This window comes from Triplophysa rosa, linkage group LG21, assembly GCF_024868665.1.
Source record: "Triplophysa rosa linkage group LG21, Trosa_1v2, whole genome shotgun sequence".
In the NCBI taxonomy this organism is placed as follows: Eukaryota; Metazoa; Chordata; class Actinopteri; order Cypriniformes; family Nemacheilidae; genus Triplophysa; species Triplophysa rosa.
This window is the reverse complement of record NC_079910.1, coordinates 17136505-17160017: the sequence shown is the minus strand read 5'-3', so window position 1 is coordinate 17160017 and position 23513 is coordinate 17136505. Positions and strand designations below refer to the sequence as shown.

Below are 23513 nucleotides of genomic sequence, written 5' to 3'. Positions count from 1 at the left end.
CTACTTGCAGTGGCACTTGACTCATAGTTTGCTGACTTGGCCTTTCTGAGCAGAATATTACACAACTAAATAGCCAATAAAATACATATTTTCTGTTGTCAGGAGATGTAACAAATATAACATAACTAAACAAAACCTATTAATAGAACATGTTAACCAGGAGTCACACTCAACGAACTTATAAAATCCTGATTTATAACCATCAACTCGTCTGAAAAAAAAAACATAAATAGCGGTTATATGCAGTGATTTTGGTTTTATTATGTTATTGTTATTTGTATCATGCAGCACAAAGCTTCTGTCTGAGTAACAAACTATGTGCATATTTACAGATGAACCGTGTTTATTCATGTTCAAATGTCCACTTTACACACAGGTCTCTATGGCAAAAATGAAATGTCAGAACTAGCTTTTCAGTAGCAAGACTACTACTCATTACAAATCATTATTTTTCTTAACACATTAAAATAAAATCTATTCTCAATCTCAGTTAGGACTCCAGTTTCAACAGTAAGTCACTAGGACAAAAATCATAACATTTATGAGAATTTCCCCAAAATAAACGAATTAATAACATTCAGACTGAATAAGGAAGACATCTTAGTGTAGGACTGGCATATGTTTATTGAAACTTGAGTGAATATACGTATAATGGATGGAATTCTCTCGGATCAGCACATGCCTAAAAAAAATGCAAAACAATGGCCAGATCTTTTTTATATTTTACTGTGATTGTGGTCGCAAATGCGTTCACTATGTACATTGTTTACAATTGCAACATTCTATACAAAATCGTAAGATCTATTAAACAATAAGGAACATAAATTTGTTTTAATAAATGAAGAAAAACATACATTTTTGTTTGAAATCCCAGTGAGATAGATAGGTCCAATGCGTTTTCTTTTTCACAGACAAACAATGGTGACACATCAACAACATTAAAACTGTCCAATTTTCACATTAGCTTATTACATACAGTACACCATTGTTATCTGCTATGGTCAAAATATCGGAACCTATGATAAAAATGCCACACAAAAACTGCATAGTGACAACAACCCAGAAATCTTGATTAACTGAACATGTATGGCATGTTTCACGTTAAACAAGTGAAAAACCTTATACAAATCATAGATAGTTAGTAGAAAGCAGAAAACAAGAATAAATTAATTCAAACATTCCCTCTTTTAGACACCCAGTTTTAGGCTGTCCAAAGTTTACCAGGTTGCAAAATAACCAGATCTGATACACCACATTCTATTAGGATGGCAAATATAGTTTGTGTGTCACACATGGAGAGACATCGAGTTGGACAGTGAGAGAATGGCTTAAGTTTGTGCCAGCTGGCAAACTAGCCTTAATTTCCATGCCGTTTTGAAAACAAGGCTACCAGCAAGCTGAAAATCTTCATAAGCTAGCATAGAAAAAAACAGCAAGTTAGCTCACATTCTTATCCTCCACAGCACGCAATCCCTTGCAAAACACATAATAGTTTAGGTATTGCAATGTCCAACAAGTTGGCTTATATCAGGCACATTTTCATGACAAACTGTGGGGTATTGTCCCCAAAGCCCCAAACTATCCAGAAGCATATTAAGGGATGTTTATGATAATATTATGAGACAGATTTGAGGTACTAGTGTAAAGTGACGCACCACTGACACTTTAAACATGGTAAAAGCCATCTACTGTAATACCTTGTATGATCCGAAAGAGAACAGAGAAGACACTTGGACTGAGAAAATGTTCACATAGGCAACTTGATCTAGTTACTTTGTGGCAGTTAAACTCCTTGCCTACAGGCTATGAAGAGATGATTGACAAACTGGATGGTTACTAAGATCCTTCACTTCATGTATCTCCAACTGGACTTGTTTAGTTCATACTATGTTATGTTTTTTGTTTGCTTTGTTTATTCTACTAACTTTTTGCTTTTTTTGACTTTTTTGGAAAATCCTATTTACAAATGTCAGACTAACATGTTGCTGTAAAAAAATCATACAAAAGGACTTTTAAAAAACACTTACTCATTAGGGAAGCTATGTCTGACATTAGGACAGGAAAACACAAGCACTGTTGGCAAGCATCGAGAGCATGAGGCATGTTGGCAAACTAAAGTTTCATCATAGCAGATATTGACCAATTTACATTTTACAGTTCTGTGCGCAATGACATGTTTTTTTTATATACTGTATATATAACTGCCAATACATAATTATGTAATTTAGTAATTAAATGATGTAATCATCATTTCGTTGAAAGATTGCTACTGGGCATTTGTTGCCAACACATCCTCATGATAAGGTGCCTCATGGCCTGTCCACACTGGGACGATAATCTTGCGTGTTATCGTCGACGTTTAACGCCTCGTGACTAAACAAAGGGCGCCAATGTGAGTGTGCACACGGACGCGCAAAAAAAGCATCTTTTTTTTTTAAACGCCTCAGGCTCGTTTTTTTGGTTTGATGCGCCGTGTTAAAAACTGGCCGACCAATGAGATTGGCACTTTTGTTCACGTGCCTGGAGCTGCTGAAGTTACAGTTTAACACAAATTGGTGGCGCTCAAGCACAAAACGGTCTTGCCGATCACACACTGACGAAGAGGAAGCAAGATGAATTCTTCTTCTGTGTGGCAAGCGAGTGTCAGAAGCATAAAGTTGCGCAACGCCACCTTGTTTTTAATTAAGCGCCATCTACGTCAGTGAGTGAATTTGCATGTTCCTGCTCATCGCCATTGAAAATAGCTTGGGTATGAACGTTGAAAAACATCTCAAAATTCGCTGGCGATAAGCGCGTGCGATTATCGTCACAGTGTGTACGAGCTCCTAATCACAATTGTCCTCAAAGTTAAAGCTTTCATGCACTTACAGTTTTGGAGCACCTGCAAACACAATCATGAGTTACATCTATTATTATTATTTGTGTGTGTGTTATGTCATGATTACAGTTAACGGAATGATATTAGAAACTCTACTGCGACTCATTAGCACAACTTACAACCAATTAAAAGGTTTACAGTTGGCTACATTGTTACCGAAGACCAAAGGACATAAGTGCATGTACAAGCTAACATGAATGTTGTTTTACTCTGAACCTTCTGACTTTACAAAGGCATTTGTTTGATCCACTTTGGCTTTGTTTACACTGGACACAAATCAGATTTTTGACTGTCCACCCTGTTGGCTCAAATTGGATCCATTGTTTTGGCAGTGTAGTAAACATCTGGTACATCTACACTGATTGCTACTGTATACAATGACGTAGGCCTCAATAACTTTGTTCAACATCAGATTTGGTCTTTCAGTGTAAACCAAGCCTTTGATTTTTTTGATGAGCCATAAGCACCTTGGGTGTTGAAACAAAGGTCAGGTCGAACACACAAAAGCAACCGTTGAAGGTAAGATGTTGCATACTGCTTCATTGCACCATTTGGCAGCACCTCTGTTATTACCCCACACTGAAGGTGAGTTCATACCGGCAGCGATTCAGACGTTGGAGGTCTGCAGGTTGCTGTGCTTTTTTTAAGTGTTCCTGCTTAAACACCATATTCAACAATACCTGGGGGTGGATAATAAAATTTCGCCGTCTGTGTCGCTGCATATTTAAACTCTGCATATTTTTAACTCTGCTCAACCGTGGCGAGTCACCATAGTTCACTCATGTCACCTCAAAGCGCAAACTCTTACTGAAAATTAATGACAAGTCCTATGTAGCCGAACACTCTGAATGCCCCTCGGGTTTTGAGTGCAGGCATTGCTCTTACTTGAAAGCTATAAATCAAAGTGCATCTTTAAATATGCATCCCTGTGGTCTACAGTCTACGTTTGCTCTCGCATCTCTGTGTTTAAGGGTTAAACGCAACCTGGCTATGAGTGTGTACTGCACCTTGAAACTGCATCACTATGCAAACTGTGAGGTAATATATAGTTATAATCAGATTTCTATGGAACTGATGTCATGATACATGAGGGGTATCTTTTAAGGCTGATTTCTAAGCACCATCTTGTACGTTACATCCTTGCGAGTTGGTCTAAATGGCGAGATACTGCAACCGCACCTTTGACAACAGGGTTTTATGTGTCGGATGATACTCTTGCAAATAAATATGTTTTTGGTCCACATGGTCAGATTTTCCTAAGAACAAAACTGAACAGATGCGGAGCACGTTTTGCTCCCAGTATGGTAGATAAAATCTCATCTTCACAATCCTCAGTCGCAAGTATTGCCATGCAACTTGCAGGTTAGAGAAGCAAAGGAAGGACCGGTTAAGACAAAAGTGCAAAAAAGCTTCTTGCTCAGATCTGGTAAGATCAGTTCTTCATTTTCTCTTTCTTCCGAGCGTTTAATCGATCTTGAGTAGGAAGTTCTTCAGAGTTTCATTTCCATTTATCAACCAATCTGTACAGAAGAGTGTTTTAACAGCTCTAGCCATTAGAGACCACTTGAGTCTTTTGGTTCAGCCTAGAAACCAGGGTTGCCCGAAATGTCCCGTTCCGGAGATTCAATGTAGTTGGCGGACTCCTGGAGTTTCAGCAGCATGGCCATCTAAATGACAAGAAGACAGCTCGTGAGACCACATTCATACTTGTTACAATGCTTTGGTTTAGCTGTATTGACACTCACCAGCGGATCCGACTCCATGGTGGGAATTGGAGTATCTTTGATGGATCTATTGTCACTGGGTTGTTGAGTGGTAGCAGAGTTGGGGCCTGTGGTTGGAGGAGGCAGGTGAAAGAGTTTAGCCTGGTCCTGTTGAGATGAAGGCCAGGGCAGTGTGTCTCTCACCCATTCTACTGGATCCTCCCATGCTGCTTTCTGCCCATGGACCTGAAACATAAAACAGAGATTCAACAACCGATGTGTTTAAAGGTTTAAACTTCAAGCAGAAATTGGACATCACTTTTGGAACAAAGTTGGACTACTGTAAAAGCTCCAAAGGCCACAAATTGAGGTCACATTATCTCTTACCTTCACACCATCTTTGGCTCCCTCCTGTAGATAAGGAATAATAGACTGATTCCAGAGGTCAATAAACCAGGAACGAAAGTCTGCTATTGTTACTGGACAGGAGAGGAAGAAACACGGACCTGTAGACACAAGAATTGCAGATATTTTTGGACAATTGACTTTGATGAGCGCAGTATTTCAACTTATAACTTTTCTGAACACTTGCAAGTGTTTGGACTAGGCTGAAGATGAATTTGCATATGCTATACTATGTCATCATTGCTAGTACTTCACACAAAGTATCATTTTTTTCTCAAGAGCAATAAGTGAGCAATGCAAAACATTTTAGAATGTACCTATGAGAAAGTCTGAGGTGCTGTGTTTCTCCAGGAACGCATGTAGATGATACCAAAGTTTAGAAACCCAGTCCAGAACCCTCAGAATCTCAGTACCACGAATTGCACTCGCATCCTCTGTCTCGATCAGCTTCCTGTGCAAGTAACGCACTAAGAACCCATTGGCAGGCTCCACGTTGTTGGAGAAGGTAACCATTCTTCAGGTAAATGGGAAGGGGAAGAATATTTTTTCAACGATCGTTGAGGGATTTCAACGATATTCATTAATAAAGGAATGAACATTGGAAACTGAAATAAGGACTTACCTAAAACTGAGATGAAGGCCATGATTGGACGACATCTTTACAGGGTGATTGGTTGTTCCGATGACATATGGACTGCAATATTAAAAGTGAAAAATAAACATTTTATTACTATAATCATGTAATTTATAATTAAATTACCGTAATAAATAATAATCCATTTTAAATTGACTTTATGAAAAGGGTCAACATTTTTTCTTGCAACGTTTCTTTTCAAAAGTTTCAGGCCATTTTTTAAACCCAGTTGATAGAAATATATTATATCATTAATACAGTAGTATTTTTTTCTCACCATTTGTGATATTTGCAGGTCAGTGCACTGTTGACCAGGTCTGTGATTGAAGACGCCTCTCCGACGTCATCCAAGACAATGACCAATGGAACATCCTCAGTACCACAATCTCGGTCAATCTGATTGGCCAGATTAGACAAGTACAACTGGAGGTCCTGAGGGAGGGAACACCAATGTGAGGCTTTTCAACAGTATGCCATGCAACACAAATTGGTATGTGCTGTTCTAACTAGTAATCTAACTAGTTTCTCATCCTCTAATAAAGAGAATATAAGGCAAATCTTTACCTTGCAGGTCTGTTGGTGCATGTTAAAGGTTGTGATGTTGCCTGGGCTGGGCTCGCGGCCACTCCTCTCCAGCAGGTACTCGGCCAGGTGGGTGGCAAGGTAGGTCTTCCCTGTGCCGCTGGGGCCCGACAGAATCAGCCGGCGGTGCTTAAGCAAGAGACTGATGTAGTGTTGCATCATGGGCTTGGGAATGAGCGTCTCAAACACCAGACTGTCCACACACTTCTCCTTAAACCCTAAAACAGTAAGGAGGGAAAATGTACAGTGAGAGGGAGAATTAACATTGTGTCCTGATCAGGTGATGATTTACTTTATCACAGTGAAGTCAGGCTTGAACATTTTTGTCCAAATTTCCAGTTTCGAGTCCAAGCTGTTCTTTCGCACTTGTCGACTTTAATGCAGTGCCACTTAAACTTGTGATTTTGTCACTTCTCGTAGCATCCCGCATTCAGCGAGGACATTAAAATGACTCGACAACTTGAACTCTGTCAAGTGTAAGGATGAAAGATGAGGGGACTGGAGAGAGTGTGAGTCTGAAAGCTTGAAATATGCACCTTTGAGGGAAACTGTAATGAGTCCCGGGTCATTTTTGAGACAGTTGCTGGGTGAGCTCTCTGGGGCTTCTGCTCCAAGCACTCTCCTGCTCTGATGAATACTGTAACTGTGGATGGAGTCCACAGACAAACCTATGCTAGAACCCGGGTCCACCTGGGAAATGTAGTCCTAATAAAGAAGGACAAAGAGCATGTCATAAGCGTCAGGCGCAGTGTACATACTCCAAAATAAACATGCTAGTGAAGTATTATATACTGTAGGATGTATTTTTGTCTTTAAGATCTCACCTTGAAAACCGTTGAGATGATTGTGTCTAATGTAGACCAGTCTGTATCTCCATTAACCCTCACAGAGCCGATGTAGAAATCCTGTTGTCTTACCTGTTCATAGCAATAGTTTAGATGCGAGCTCATTTTTATGGACATGAACTGAGGTTAATGCTGTTTTGTGTATTTACCTCTTTGGACACTTGCTGGTCAGCTATACGGACCACCACACGTGTAAAGAGGTCTTCTCTCTGAGACGGTAGGCTCAGTAACTCCATAGGAGCAATGTCTATATGAACATAAATAGAATGATGTTATAACATTTTTCTAGGGATGTGAAATGCCCATTACAATCTACAGATTAGTGATTATAATGGTGTTTAGAGAGGTTGGTACCACCTTGCACTGTAGTTAGGTAGGTAGTACCACCTCAAACTCACCCCTTAAAAAACAATTCTTCAAGTTTACTGCATTAAGGACACTGAAGGTAAGGTAAAATTATATTTTAAGTATACTTTCTCTAGGAAGTATGCTAATATCAATGTATTAGTAGTGAAGGTGTACCATTTCAAAACTACTTGGGACTAAATTGGCGCACTTGTAGTTTATAAAATAATACTTCAGTGTTCTTGAAGTTTAACAGCAGTAAACAGCAGTTTAACTCTTAAGAGCCCTTGAATATGACATGAGGTAAATAAAGGAACTCACCAGGGTTGGAGTATTCATTGAGACTGAGGCTGAAGGACTTGGTAAGGGTCATGGGCGGTTTGTTTTGGCTGCAGTTGAGGAGGCTGGCGAGGCCTGAGGGTTGGGAGGTGGAAGTTGAGGGTGGTCCGCACGGCTGCACTAAAGATGATGGAGCACTTCCTGTTTTCAGCTGGTCATTTTCACTCTTCAGGTTCTCCACCACCATCTACAACAAGACCAAAAACCATTTTAATGCTTCAATAAGTGTCTAGCCGAGAGCACTTGTTCCTCAAAGCGTGTGTTTGTAGATCTTTTAACCTGCATGCTGTTCATGGTCTCTTGTAGCTGCTCCAGCTGGTGTGCCGAGTTTAGCGCCTCCAGACGAATGTCCGTCAGCTTCATCTCTTTCTCCCACAGCTCAGACCTCAGCTCTGATACCACCTTCTCATCACCCTCGTTTTCCTCATCACACTCATTGATCCTGATGGGACAAAAAAAAGCTGTTACCTTTTTACACTGTCAGTGTTAAATCTCATTGATGGGGCATGCATGAAATTGCTCAATTTTTTGCCCGGTACTCTCACTTACACAAAAGAGGCGGATGATTGGGTGAACTGGAGGGAAGGGAGCGGGTTCTCTCCCTCTTCATGGGCCAGTTTTGGAGAGTTGGGTGCGGAGGAGTCTGGGGTGGTGATCTCTTCAATATCAGAGTACATTGTGCCACCTTTAGAGCCCTTCTTAATACTGAACGCCTTGCCAAAAGAACTCCGCAACTACAGAGGAACAGAGAACAATGTTTGAAGGGATAGTTCACCCAAAAATTCTGCTATTCGTGTCTCTGTTTGTCCACTCACCCAGCTCTTCTTTTTCTTCTTCTTGGCGTCGTCTTTCAGACTGCCCACACTGGAGTGACTGGTGATGCTGTTCAGACTAGAGATGCTCTCGGATGAGTTATGCCTCCTGATACGCAACTCTGAGGAACAGAGAGAACGTCACCTTAAAACTTCACTCCAATATGTTACATGTATGACTGATGATGTCAAATAACAACCAAAACAATCTAAAGAGCTTTTGGTTTTCTCACCTTTCGGGGCTACATCGGGGTTATTTAGGGCTCCTTGGATGACGGCCTGCGCCTCCATGTTCTTGGTCTTTAGGTTCTCAATGGTTTCTTTCAGTTCTGTTAATTGAGTGTCCTACAGAGAGATGTAGAAGTTTACTCAGATGGGATTTTCCAAACAACATCTGCATTTCATGTTCTGACTGGAATGTCATTAGGAATTTTGTTATTTGTATTAAGGTGGAAGTATTTCATCTCTCCATGGAAAGTTGTGTGCTGTAGATCCACCAAAACCCTTGGAATAAGATATTATATTTATATTATGTTATATTTAATTCTTTTAGAATATGGTGGGATGTCAGAAGTAAGGAAATCATCAGTTAGGTTAGGTTAAAATCTATGATCAATTTCGATATTTCATAACATGCCACAAAATCTGTGATCCCTGGATCCATCTTGGGGCCCCCGTTTGAGAACCAATGAGTTAGTGAACCCCCAGCTGGCTGAAAAACAATGGAAAACTTGCCCATCACAGGTTCTGTGAGAAAAACACAGTCGTGTTCGATCTGGACAGGATTAAAATCATAAATTATGTCTGTGAAATGCTACCCGACCTCCTCTGGGAAATCCAGTTCTGTGTGAATAGACCATTTAAACCATAAATACTCAGCAAATACAGCATTTCCCAAAGCTCCAGTAGTGACTGTTCTCCAAACAAATGGAGGTTAAATTCAGATTTTTTTAATGCCTGACTTTAATCAATCAAATCAGAGACACATGCAGCCACATGGACGCTACAAACGCTCTTTTGGCTTTAGTACGGTTCCTCAACATTTTTTAAGAAAAAAACAATAAACAGTCCGTGTGTTTATGGATGATTGAATCAATAAATCCAGGTCAGTGCCTCACAACATCATCTTTTTTAGACTGGCTGCTTTCTTTCACAGAAGGTAATGCACCATGAAAAACATTGGTTCACTCCTAAAACATGTATGCTAATGTAGCCTTGGGCCAAAATGTGGAGTGTGGCACAGATAACAACCCCTCAACCTCTGTTCAATCAGAATCTGACCCAAATTTTGCTCTTTCCCTGTCAGTGGTTCTATGAGGCTACTAACATGGGTGAAGCTTATAGACTGTATACTGACAGCTGAGGGATGCATAATATTTTTCTCCAACGATTTATAGCATGAATCAAATTGGAGCCATTACAATTAATAATAGACGGATTGTTTTTCTTTGCCAGACTATGATGAAAAGTTATGCTGCGTTTGTGTGCTCGTATAAAGTCGATATTAGGAAACGATAGCACTTTAACAGACTGAGGGGTCAGAAAGCACGGGCATTAGTTAGCTACATGAAATACTTTAAACAAGATACACTGATCAGCAAAATGATAAAAGCATAAATCTAACTAAATTCTGAGAGTTTTACTCTCGTGATAATAAACTTAGTCATGAAAGGAGACGGTTTTAAATGCTTATTTTTTAATGTACTTGTTATTTTTAACCTGATAAAAATACAGCTTTCCAGACCGTATGCTAAGATCTTTCAATCTACCGCTCGGCTAGCGTTTCGAGTGGAGGTTGAGAATATGATATTAAGTGATGTGACTCATGTTTGTGTGAGAACAAATGTCAAACCTTCTGCTCTGCGCTGACGGAAAGTGTCTGAAGTCGAGAGGTCATGAGCGTCAGACTCTGTTCAAACGCTGCCACCAGGTTTGCCTTGAAAGACAAGACTCATATTAATACATCTGCAGCGCTGGCAAAACTCATACAATAAGATGAGATAACATTACATCATGAAATACATTCATAATCGTTTTATTCCTTTTGAACTCTTCTATTCAATGTGTGTTGAGAAGATGATCAAGCGAAGAGGATTTTCTAAATAGATTTGAAAAATGTGAATTGAGATTATATCACAGACGGACGCAGATGATGATGATATTCATGAGGGTCATTTCTGAAAGAGTTTCTATTCTGAGACTGTGTAGTATACACATACATTAGCAGACAGCTGGGATGTTAGACAGGCCACCTTCTCCTGTGAAGACTCCAGCTCTCTCCTCAGCTTACGGATTTGCTATAAAAAGATGCACAAACTTATCGATCAAACAAATATTTCAATAAAGAAGATTGCACAGTGACTCAAAGTCAATAGCACTGTAGGCATTTCTCCCTGAAGTAAATCAAATATTATAGAACACAGAATGAATCTGTGTAGTTTCAGGAATCTCATTGCAGCTGCTGCGACACGTGGCAGATGATATTCAGCACAACCTCTTTATACAAGGTTTCTTTGAAATACTGGAAATGTCATCTGGATGACAGACAAATGGTAAATATATGTATACACATTGATGCACACGAGACCACAAGACAAGAATAAGTAACACCTCACTGCAGTCTTTATAGTTGCAACACTTCTTTTATTTATCAAGAGTGTTAAAGTTAGTGGACACCATCATTTGGCTTCCACTGTCAAAGTAGACACACTCAAGAAAGTACAACTGGTTATTGCCAACAAGACATGCATGTGAATGTCTTTATCCCTTCACATCAAGTCTGAAACACCGAACTATGAACAGCATTCTTCATTCGTTTGAACTTCTCCAGAAAATGAGGAAAATGATGTATTTAGTTAATTATGCCAATAATTATTTTGTACTTTTTATTCTGATCCAAATGTTTTTTTTTTGACAAAAGTTGAAACTGTTTAGTTTCAAATAAGCGTTCAGTCGCTCCAGACAAGGTGTGAATAGACATTTATGTTTGTTGAACTGAAACACATCCCACGAGATAAAGTCACCAACAATTAATATGTGGTTAGAGTAAGCACATCTCCAAGAGCCCAGAAACAATCAGTCACAAACAGATAAAACATCTCGACAGAGAATCATAAGATCTGATGCCGTGACACCAGACACTGGATGAATTTGGCTGTTATGATTTCTGAGGACAACAGGTCAGTATGGACCGTCACATGAACATAACAGAGACGGTGAAGGGAAATCAGAGAGAGAGAGACTCTTACCTCGCCCTGCATTTTCTCCTCGGCCTGACAAAGTGTATGAAAGAAGAGAGAGACAGTAGATGAAGACCAAAGCAATAGCAATGAAATAGATCTGAGATCAGGATAGAGCTAAGAAAGTATTGTCGCAATTACTGACTTGTTATTGAAATGACTTTTTAATCCCGAAAAACATATCGATTAGTCATTTTTGTTGAAGTTATTAATGAAAACCGACTATGTTACAGTGAGTATCAGAAAGAAATCGTGTGTAATGGATAATAAAGATTTTAAAGGGGTGATATGACATGGTTAAAACGTACATTATCGTTTGTTTTAGATGTAATGCAATGTGTCTACACCATTTAAGGTTCAAAAACGCTGTATTTTCCACATACCGTCATGTTTGTATATTTTGTATGTTTGTACACGCCTCTCTGAAACGCTCAGATTTTTTACAAAGCTCATGGCTCTGAAAAGCGAGGTGTGCTATGATTGGCCAGTTAACCAGTGCGTAGTGATTGGTGGAATACTACAAGCGTGTGAGGGAAATGTAACGCCTCTTACCATATTTGGAACATCAGGTTCCTCTTCAATTGTACTGACAGGTACACCCACCTTACTTGCGTATACATTTGGGCGGTCTTAGTCAAATCATACTACCAACTGACGTAGATTTGTGGGGGTGTGGTTACACGAGGCGTTTCAGGCAGGTCTGGGTGAGCGTTCGCTTTAGATAGAATGCATCTTTTGTTCCCACACTTTCATTTTTGCTATTTTATGTGTCTAATACATGCATCGGCAATTTATAACAAAGACACAGAAAACACATATTCGCGCCATATGACCCCTTTAAATGACACATTTTAGGTATAAGAGTGTCATATTTTGGTATTTGGGCCGGAGTCGTTGGGCTAGTTTTGATTGGCCAGTGGGCTGGTTGATACGCAGATCTGGCAACCATGCAGCATTTCAGTGTTCAATAGGGTCTATTTAAGCAGTTTTTTTTTCACTGGAGTCCTCTTTGAAGAACCAAATTCGAATCACTCCAAGTATACAATTCAAAGTGAACCGTCAGGGAAACATGTTTCTCTTTGCATTCACATTATATTTGGACTTTAAAGTGGACAGGCAGAATATATTTATTTTTTATATAATTCATATTTTGTATATTCCTTTAATGAAATCACAGCTTTGCACGTCCTAATACTGTCCTAAAGCCTAGATACACTTTTTAAAATGTAATTAATTGTGCAGCACTAGAAAATGTATTTTAATAAAGCAATGATAAATGATGTCACTATTCAAAGCCAATAAAGGTTAAACTGCTGTATTTCTATAAGCTGTGTATGGATGGTGCTAGTGTTATTTTAATGAGATAACAGTTTATAACTTTATGAAACAGAGATAGCGGTGTTAATCTTTATGCCTCTAGATGTGTCAACTGCCATGACTACACTACTTAACATCTCTGTCTTCCTTCACCCGTCCAATAGATCACAACGGCGGTTTAAGTAACAACTCCATTTTCAGTAAAGAAACAAGTCCTCCTGCTGTGAGAGATTTATAAATCAACTGGAGCAGGGCCCGAGAGTGTGTGAATACTCACAGAAGAGTAGCTGGAGGAGGCGTTTGACACCAGTGACAGCACTGAACCGTGAACTGTGACACACAAACACACACAGAGAAATATTGTCATTTAAAGTGGCGCTAAATTCTCATCTGACACAGGACAGATGCTTTAAAAATGAAACATATTATTTATTGTGTGTATCTTGTGTTCTATTCTGTTTATCATTTATAAAAGCATATCTAATTTCCAGAACCTCTCCAACTGTAATATGAAGAAAATGCAAGTGGTTCAGGTCACATCTTAATGTCTCACCGTCATCGGCTGCTTCTCTGTCTCTGAAGGAGCCGGATCGGATCATGCTTTTGGGCCGCTCGGCGAGCGATAAAGTGCTACCCAGCTGAGAGGCTTGATATAACTCGAAACTGGCCTCGTGGGTGGGGATACTGTTGGATCGGGTCATCCTGGGAGTGCCAGAGGTGGGGCTGGGTGTCACTGCAGAAAACAGACAGCAGAGGGAGCCGGTGAATACACACGATATGAAGCCATATAAAACATTTTCGTTTTAGTGAAGAATGAACTTGAAAAGTCTTTTCAGAGGTTGAGAAATAAAAATAAATACTATTAAATGTTTATTATATGGAAAAACCAACGCACAATGAGACCTTGCTTTTCTACTGATGCAAACAGTTTTGTATAGAGAATCAAATATTTAGTGATGTGAGTGACACTTCACTAATTTTGCATCATCAGATGAACAAAAAATGCATTTTTTGGTCCAGGTAACACAGAAAATGTGTAAACATTGTTGCATATATACTGTACCATCGACATTGCACAAATAATAACTTGCTATTAATAAATAACAGTAGCCAATTATTTTAATGCCATGAGCCAATCAAATTGCACCAGATAAAATGACACGCTTAAAATACTTCTGGATTACTCCCGCTAAAAACTCACACGTTGCATATTTTTTGGTGAAAAGAATTGGAAAAAGCATGAAAGAAAGGATCAATACGTTTTTCTCTTCCACAGTGACACTTACTGATGCTTGTAAGTGGCATCTTTGCTGTCAGTATAGGTGAAGGGAAGTGCGACGGGCTGTCCGTCTCTGTCAAGCTCATGATGGTGTGCGAGTGACGTCTCTCTTTGCTGTCCTCCTCAACCTGCGAGGAGCTGTGTTGGCTGATGGGAAATATGAACGTTAGTTTCTGCCACATGACATGAAACCCAGAGCACAAGTAAAACGAGAGGTAACATACCTTAGGCCTTTCTTTGGAAGAGTATTTCGGTCCCTTTGTGAGCTGAAAGAAAGAAAGTTATGAGAGAGAGAGGAAAAAGAGCATTATTCTCAACGCATGGAAAGAAGAGATTCAATTCTAAGAATAGGTCACGGTCCTTTCCGAGGCAAAATGAGCAATTACGTTCAGTCAGGATTATTAGCATAGATATGATGTTATCATAACAGGCAATTATTCTGCTCTTATTTTTGAGGGGGTGTGAACCGAGTCAAATGTGGTGTAAAGTGGCTTTGTGCAGGAATATTGGGCCCGACTAAAAATTTCTCCTAAAAATCCATTTTGCTATTTGTCTTGGTACCACTAGCGGCACCAAATTTACACGTTACACCAATTTCACTCTGAAGTGATCTGTGTTTTAACATAGATAAACTAGCAATGCCGTTGACATGACATTGAACAGAAACCTGTGCTGCTGTGTCTCATGCGCATGTATGAAGCTTTTGGAATATGATGTTTATTTGGCAGCCCTGGTTTTATTGTTGCTATGTGAAATGATTCAAGATGCCAACGGCACAGCGGACAGCCTCAAGGACTGATTTTGAGAGAGAAAGATTTAAGAGATTTAAGTGGATGGTGCTCGCGAATGTAAGAAAACAACGGTGAAGAATTCATCTCCTGACCACACAGGAAACCCGGCGAGTGAATCTTTTATTAAGGGAACAAATCATCAAACATAACAGTGACTGCAGTGTTGAGAAACAAATACAGAGCAAGGCCTTTACTAATAGATTCCAGTGAAAAGAGAAATAGACAAGCAGTTATACAGACGTATTACGTTTACTACCCCTTCAACTATTAACTGCCTGCACTGCGGTCCAATACAAATACAGATAAACCAAATGAAGTCCAGTACGGGACATTGTCCAGTTTTTAAACTCTTCTAAAAAAATCAACAAAATGTTACGGTGGTGCCTAATAAAGGAGATGACGACAACAGAGGTTACGGGGTGGCAGCGAGCTGTGTGAAGCTTGAGAAAATAACCACAGGACGAGAACGTGAGAGCTGATTTTAGATGTTTCCACTGACACACCCAATGATGAGCGACTGATCTGAACACAGCGCAAAATGTGCTTGTTTGTGGTCATTTACATGAGATGTAAATGCTTTAGAGCAGAAACCGAAAATAAAAATGCTTATGTAAGGTTTATTTAGAAGTGATGCTGTTTGTCTCATTTGATTGTTATTTTGGCTAACATAATAAACTTAAAGAAAAGGGAAGGACTTGCTAAATCATTCAAATGCAGGGTTCAAAATCTAAATAAGGGCTGTCAAACGATTAATCGCGATTAATCACATTCCAAATAAAAGTTTGTGTGTATTTTGCATATTCATTTTGTATTCATAAACACATGCATATATTTAAGAAAAATGTAAACATTAATAAACCTTTATATGGTAAATAAGAATAAATACATTATGCATTTCCTAAATATATATACATGTATGTGTATGTTTTTGCGTTTATGAACACAAAATGAATATGTACAGTACACAGACATAAATTATGTAAATACAAACTTTTATTCTGGATGCGATTAATCGCAATTAATCGTTTGACAGCCCTAATCTAAATAACGGTAATGAATGAAAATTAGGATGTGCTTGTGAGCGCAACATGTGTCTTCACTGCTTTGATCTGTTTTCCTCCTGTGGTTTTATTAGTGCTGTCAATCGATACAAATCTTTTGACGAAATAATCGCATGTTTCTATAATTAATCGTGATTAATCACACATAACAATAATGTTTTAAATATACTTATTTCACTGACTGAAATGCAAATCAATTTATAACCTTTATATACATTTCCCCCCTTATTTTTTGGTTGATATTCGGTTTCTATCAGTTAAAATAACCTACCATAAAAATGATAGGCCCTTCATTTCTTTGTAAGCAGGCAATCTTACAAAATCAGCAGGGGATCAAATAATTATTTCCCTCACTGTAGATCCCTCACCTGTCGGTTGTAAGAGTGAGCGACACCCTGCTTCCTGCTGACCAGCCGTTGACCGTCCCTTTCTCCTCATGTCTGGGTTTGGATTCCGTCACAATGCTCCCTGCTGGAGACACGCTCATCTGCAGAGACAAAGACTCCATGCTGCGATGCAGTCCAGAGAGACGTGGGTAGAACGAGGGCGAGCCACCCCCTCGACCCATGGTGACGCTGGAGAAGCATTCAGAGGAGTTGACGTTGAGGATGGGAGCTGGGCTGGGGGTCAGACACGAGACGCTTGGGCTGCTCATGCCTGACAGGTCCTGTAATTTGGAGAAGGGTGGGACTTTAGGAGGAAGCTTGTTCTCCACGTTGAGTATCCCAAAGTCCAGGCTGTTGGAGTTGACCTTGTCCAGGTGAACAGGTTTGGGCAGAGATCTGGCACTGGACGGCCTGAGAAATAAAGGGAGATGTCAGTTGTGAAGGCTATAAAACAAATTGTTGAAAGATTCTGGAAAAGTGTCTGTAACAAAAGAGATGCTAATCTGCTAGTTGAACTTGGATTATGGTATATGTCTATCTGTGTATCTCACCTTTGAGAATTTGGAGAGGGAAGCTCACTATATTTTGACAGGTTGGATGGTTGCCGAAGTCCCAGGAGCTTGGAAGGAGTTTCCACTGCGCTCTGTGTTGGCATTAGCGTGCCGTTCTTCAACGATCCACCTCCGCCACACTCTGAATCAGACGCTACAGCTTTGGCTTTGGCTTTCTCCTTCTCACGGTCCGTCTGATTGACCGGACAGCTTCCTCCTGTACTAGCACGGTGGGACCTCTTTATGCTGACCGGTTCCTTTAACTTGGACTGGACGGGAACTGTTTTCAGGCCCTGCAAACCAGCGTCTATGTTACTGCTGACTGGGCGAGTGCCCGGGCGTCCACCCGTCAGACTCAAGGTGCTGGACTTTGCGGGTCTCGGGAGACTACGGTACTGAATGTTGTTTCGTGCATTCGGAGCCATGAAGCCTTGATCACAGTTTGAAACATCAAGGCTGATCTTCCGTCCTGCTCCTACACCACCAGCAGAGGGTTTCACTGGAATACCAGAGGTTTTAGGAGTTTTGCTTATATTTGCTGAATCTGAAACTGTATTTCCACCAGGTGTTAGCAATGGAGCGGTGCTGGGAGCTGCTTTCTTAAAACCGAATGAATTTACAGTGCCGGCGGATGGACGGACAAGGCCGGAAGGGGGTTTTCGCTGCTCACTGCGGTCTTTTCCGGCATCTGAGCTGGATCGCTGTAGACCTGATGTTTTCACTGCCGTTTTGGATTTATCCACAACACGCTGATCATTCTTTGGAGCTGTGGGCGAACACAAATAAGCACAATCAGACACGTGTAACCTTGTAATCATGACGATAATTACAAAACATTATAAGATTATAAGAACATTTGGGTTTTCGATGTTGTTTGTTACATCACTAAAAAAAGGAAACTGTTTTCTAGACGACTACTGCCAATGATAAACAATGTTTAAATGTGACCCTATTAAAAATGCATAAAATCAACAAAAGATAAACAACCATTAGTTTGCAAACCAAAATTTCCATTGTGGTCCATCTGCCAACAAAACATATTCCAGACTAACAAGTGTGCTGAAAATTAACATTTTTAATGTTGTTTATATGTCTATGTGGTGTTTTTAGGCGGGGACTAATTTGCATATTTGTGGTTCTGCAAATCTTATATAAAGCAAGGGTGTAGAGCTACATTTAATCTATTTTAGAGAATTTTGTTATTATCGACTACAGAGGGACTTTAATGCTCATATTGTAGAGGTTATAGGTATAAACAAATTCCAATGACTTAACACCTCAATATATATTCAGTACACACACAAGCATTAGAATAACGCAGTAAATGGACACCATCCATCATGCGTTCTACAAATTTGTTGCGTATTCTGTTGACTCTAATTAACATGACTAAAATGCATGACGGGCCACTTAAATATTTACGATTCCGATAGAGGACTCTTGAAGAACAACACTTTAAGAGACAAAGAGAGGGAGTACGGCACAACCGTTACAGCGCTGACAACATGACACGGGTGAACTAAAGCCCACCCTGATAGCCCATCTGGATCCCCTCAGAGGTATTTATAAACACAACGAAAAACTGAGCCAAAACACGTAAATGTGACTGGACCACTGGATGAGCGCAAAATCACACCGAAAATAAATGTGAAATGTTTGCGTAAAAAAACCTTGTTTATGCATGTAAATGGCACAATTTGTAGACCGCAAAACAAACTTAAGCTACAGCGTGTATTTCGTCCATCAGGGGGTGCTGTAATTACAATCGATACCACCCAGGACGACAGCCAACACAAGTAAATACAGCTGACATCGAGTCGAGATAAAAATTAAATGTGGAAAGAAATATGTTGAGCTGGATCAAGCGGCCCATTAACGGACAATGATTGGATTAACTGCTAGCGTGATCGTATCAGAGGGCGTTTGTTTAGACTGGAGAGAATGAGCAAAACTGAGTCAGAAACAGCAAAAAAGGGAGTCGATGGAAAAAAAGGAAAAAGGGAGACAAAGTGGGGAACTGAAAGAGTGTGACCATTAAGATTTCAGTCTGTCGGATACAGCTGTGAAGAGAAGCACATATACATGTCATTTGTCCCTGTGATACTACTATATTACTACAGGTGTCAGGATTATATGACAAAACACATACTCTACTATTATTATACATTACAAGACTGCAGATTGGAATAACAATGTGTCAGCGCTAATGTGAAGGAAATCAAGATACATTTTCTTAAAAAAAACAGCATTTGATCATTATTAGCACTGTTTTCAAATGCAAGCGTTTTTGTTACCATTGCTTATTTTTGAAGATATTTACCACTTTTTTTTTGCCAGCCTTTTTTAACTTCACTCACAAGAATACTCTACCAACCCCTTAGCAACACCCTAGCAACTACATACCAGTATTTCATTAAATGTATTATTATTTTGGGGTTTTAATTTTTAGTATTTAATTAAATGTATTATTATTTAGTGGGTTTTACTTTAGTATTTAATTCATTAGTAATTAGGGTTCTTTATTTTTAGTTTTTAATAACTTTAGTGCCTTAGCTTAAAGGAGCAATGTGGAGATTTAAGCGGCATCTAGTGGTGAGGTTGTGAATTGCAACCAACGGCTCACTTCACCCCTCCCCATTTCCCATTCGAAGCACCTTCCATGTAAGGGGAACCACGGTGTATGTAGATAGAAATAGCTCATTCTAAGATAATAAAAACATTATGTGAGGTCTTTATAAGGAAGACATAGTTATGTAAATTATATTATATTTCTTTCAATAGATCCTCAAAAAGAAATACACACTGGACCTTTAAAGTCCCAGTGAACCAGAAACTGTGATCGCTTTTACTTTCCGACGCATTTCCGAGTGAAACCAAATATCGAATGAGAAAAACAATGGCCATAGCTTGTGTTTTTCATTGCGACTTGAGTTAACGGATGCTTTGGCCAAGCCGTTTAACTGACGTCATTATAGATGGATAGCCACTAGAGGACAGTGCATTTCAGATTTTTACTGAAGATTGTGAGGACACATGGATTTTAAAAAGAGACCGAGCTACTTATAATAAACACTGCAATTTTCATTTTAAATTTCATGGGGACTTTAAACATGTTTTAGTTTATTGCTGCGGCAACATTCCAAATTGTTCATATAGTTTAAGTCTTCACATAATATTTAGACCAATAATTAATTTGATTTCAATTCATATAAATGTTTAATAGTTTTAGTTTTAATAAACTACTGCATAATACCCTCGATGTTGGCTCTTCTATACCAGTCCAGAGAATCTGTGAGATCAGCTATCGCTGTGAGTAAAGGATTGATCTTGGAGAGATTTACTGTTGCTCTATCCAAGCTACGAGCTCCCATAAATAAGACAGATCGGTTCATTTCTCTGCCAGTTTATGAGAGACTGTATATCACACACATCTCACACGACAAGGATCTGCTTTCTCCATTATATTTCTCCATTAACTATATTTTTCAAGATGGATATTCAAGATCTAATTCCAGAGGACAATAAATCATAAAAGACAACGTTGAATAAAAGCTGAAACTAATTCTCTCGGTAACAATATGCAAATGTACTCGTGTCATGTCTTGTATTTGGTTTGTCCAAAGTGCCGTCTGCAGTGAGAGCTGACGTGTGTGTTTCACATAACCGTATGCAACGTCTAAACACTCACAGAACCAATAATGATGGCTTGTGTGCTCAAGTGTCTCGAAGAAACAACTAAACTCAAGGATTTGCAGATTGAGTTGTGCAATGCATTTGCTTAAATCTGAAATTTATCTTCTAAATGTTCAAAAACACACACACCGCATTATACGGCACAGAAATGGCAGAAACATGTGTGATTGCTGATGCGCTGGCCGTGTGTTAACACTCACTGACTAAATCAAAGACTAAACATGACTGTGTTGTATTAAAGGAATTCTTCACCCAAAAATGACAATTCTGTCATCATTTACTCACCTTCGAGTTGTTCCAAATCTGTATACATTTCTTTGTTCTGATGAACACAGAGAAGATATTTAGAAGAATGCTTATAACCAAACAGATCTCACTCCCCATTGACTCCCATAGTAGGGAAAATTACTTTAACATTTTTTGTTCTGTTAAACACAAAAGAAGATATTTTGAAGAATGTAGGTCAGCAAACAGTTCTGGGGAACTTTTGACTACTATTGTTTTATTCCTTCTATGGGAAAAGATTTGGAACAACTGGAAGGTGATGATAATGACAGAATTTTCATTGTTGGGTGAAGTATCCCTTTAAACTGACATCATGATGTGTATTTTTTATGGCTGGACTTATTCTCAACACGTACATTACAGCAGCCAGATGTTTTCATGACAAGTGGCTCCCTCGCAAGGTGGCATTCATTATTAAAAAAATAAAATAAGAAGAAAACAGGTTTATTGCTAGCAATGAAGCTATTTTTCCTCTTTTAATTCCAAGCTCTCCGGTTGTAAATTACGTGAACGACTGAACTGGAGCTAAAAACAATCAGATGGATTGATACACAGACAGGAAGAGGAATAGCGGGTGGTGGTGGTGGGTGATTTAGGGTTTCAAGAGCTGCTATCGTTACCCCCTCTCCCGGGTGGGAGACAACAGCTGGCGAGACCCTGTGCCAACCCTCCACTCCACCTCCATTGAGCCGAACAGGGCGTCTTTCTTTAGCGGAGCCTCCACCCGTGCCAGCGGCAGAATCGGGCTTTGTTCAAACTCTGTATTGGATGTAATGAAGCAGCGCTAACTGCCATCATCTGGGTTTGACATTGACACACAGAGAGCTGCATTCAAAAGATGAGTAAGCCAATAAGAAAAGTGTCTTTGTTTAAAGATGAGGTCACAGTCATTGATACTGCCATTGGATTTCCTCTGTAATCAGTCTGCGGTTTGTTGATATTTTTAAGGCTGTCATACCTTCTAATACAAAAAAGAAATCACTAATGAGATCTTCATCCTTTCGCCAATGTTTCTCCAAAACACCAATGAGATGTGCCGAGCAAACTGAGACTTCCATTCATTTACATTTTATATCACAGTACACTTACTGTATTTCAAAAGATCATAAATAAAAATGACGTCATGTTTATTTTTTATTCATTCGTCCTCATGTCATTCAAAACCTGAATATGACTCTTTCTTCTGTGGAACGTGAAAGAAGATATTTTGAGAAATTCATACAACGGGGGTCAATGTTGTCTGGTTATCAATGTTCTTCAAAAAACAATCTCCTTTTGTGTCCTGCAAAAGAAATAAAGGTTTTTCACAAGTGTGTTGACATCACTGACCTCCCGGCACTTTGAGCATGCTCTGTGAGGTGTGCGTGATGGGGGACGTCACGCCTATCGGAGGGTTGCGGCTCCTCTTCAGTCCGCTGGGCGGTTGTCCGAGCGTCTGTGGTTTCCTCAGTTCACCTCTGACGGTCGTGTCGTCCTGCCTTCTGTTCTTTTTCCACTTGCTGGACGTCTCCGCCTTCAGGCTGCCCGTGTCGTATCCTCCCTCAGTCCGGCACTGAGTCTTCCCCTCTTCATTGTACCAGGACAGGCCACTTTCCACCAGCGAGCGCTTCTCGGCATCGGTGCGCAGCTGTGGGGAGAGAATTGAAGTATTAAAAATCTTTCAAAATAAGCCTGAGACAGTGAAAAAAATGCTTGCATTGCCAACGTTCTTAAACCACTTTGCCTAAGTGACGACATATTATTTCATTTATTCTTTTTTGCATTACAACTGCATCAATATGTTGGAGGTTGTTGATACATGCAAGGACAGGCGTGTCCATTTTTGTAGTCTTGTTTAACTGTAAACAGACATAGTAATAATAATCTTAGGTATTTGTGGTATTCCGGTTGTCTTTTACTAAACTAATCCCTCTCTTTTTCCATTCCATTTTAGTTGTTTCTATTGAATTGTGGTTATTTCTTGCTAATATATTTGGTTCTTTCTACTACTGTATTTTTTATCTATTCTATTCGGTGTAAAATATTGCGATAACAACCACTGGTTACAGCGCTCCAAAACTGGCATGCAATGAGAATCACTCTCTGGTAAACAGAAAAAGGAGGAAGATGAAACTCTTTCCGTCTACGCACAAAAAAAATTAAACACCAAACATGGACGTTTTTCTTCAGTGAAATAAATCAGCACATTCTCCTGGATTCTGCTTCACGGCTTCCTAGAAAAACCACCACTGTTTGACTCTATCTGTCAAAAGTCTAAATAACAGAAACAACTGCTTTGTGTCTGTTCATAGTGAAGAAAGCTACATCACTTTATACAACATAATAGCATTTGTATTGATTAAACCTGGTCTACGTGCTGCTTCTGGAT

At 39.5% G+C, this 23513-nt stretch overlaps 1 protein-coding gene across 3 annotated transcripts in view; it reads right to left on the bottom strand.

Annotated features, from left to right (window-relative positions):
* Positions 1-251: 251 nt before the first annotated feature.
* nav1a (neuron navigator 1a) overlaps positions 252-23513 on the bottom strand; it is a 121453-nt gene continuing 98191 nt past the window's right edge. For 2 of the 3 annotated variants that reach the window (XM_057363211.1, XM_057363213.1), the window contains 25 exons: positions 22475-22772; positions 17168-17933; positions 16599-17027; positions 14603-14644; positions 14386-14525; positions 13653-13832; positions 13377-13429; positions 11792-11815; positions 10763-10840; positions 10396-10479; positions 8777-8888; positions 8547-8665; positions 8281-8465; positions 8011-8173; positions 7714-7918; positions 7197-7294; positions 7027-7119; positions 6739-6907; positions 6185-6420; positions 5898-6052; positions 5609-5680; positions 5304-5500; positions 4969-5087; positions 4624-4827; positions 252-4545 (listed from right to left, as the gene is read on the bottom strand). In XM_057363211.1, coding sequence (XP_057219194.1) covers positions 4462-4545; positions 4624-4827; positions 4969-5087; positions 5304-5500; positions 5609-5680; positions 5898-6052; positions 6185-6420; positions 6739-6907; positions 7027-7119; positions 7197-7294; positions 7714-7918; positions 8011-8173; positions 8281-8465; positions 8547-8665; positions 8777-8888; positions 10396-10479; positions 10763-10840; positions 11792-11815; positions 13377-13429; positions 13653-13832; positions 14386-14525; positions 14603-14644; positions 16599-17027; positions 17168-17933; positions 22475-22772 — 4305 coding nt within the window. In that variant the 3' untranslated portion in view covers positions 252-4461. The remainder of the gene's footprint in view (positions 4546-4623; positions 4828-4968; positions 5088-5303; positions 5501-5608; positions 5681-5897; positions 6053-6184; positions 6421-6738; positions 6908-7026; positions 7120-7196; positions 7295-7713; positions 7919-8010; positions 8174-8280; positions 8466-8546; positions 8666-8776; positions 8889-10395; positions 10480-10762; positions 10841-11791; positions 11816-13376; positions 13430-13652; positions 13833-14385; positions 14526-14602; positions 14645-16598; positions 17028-17167; positions 17934-22474; positions 22773-23513) is intronic. The other variant, XM_057363212.1, reaches the window with a different exon arrangement.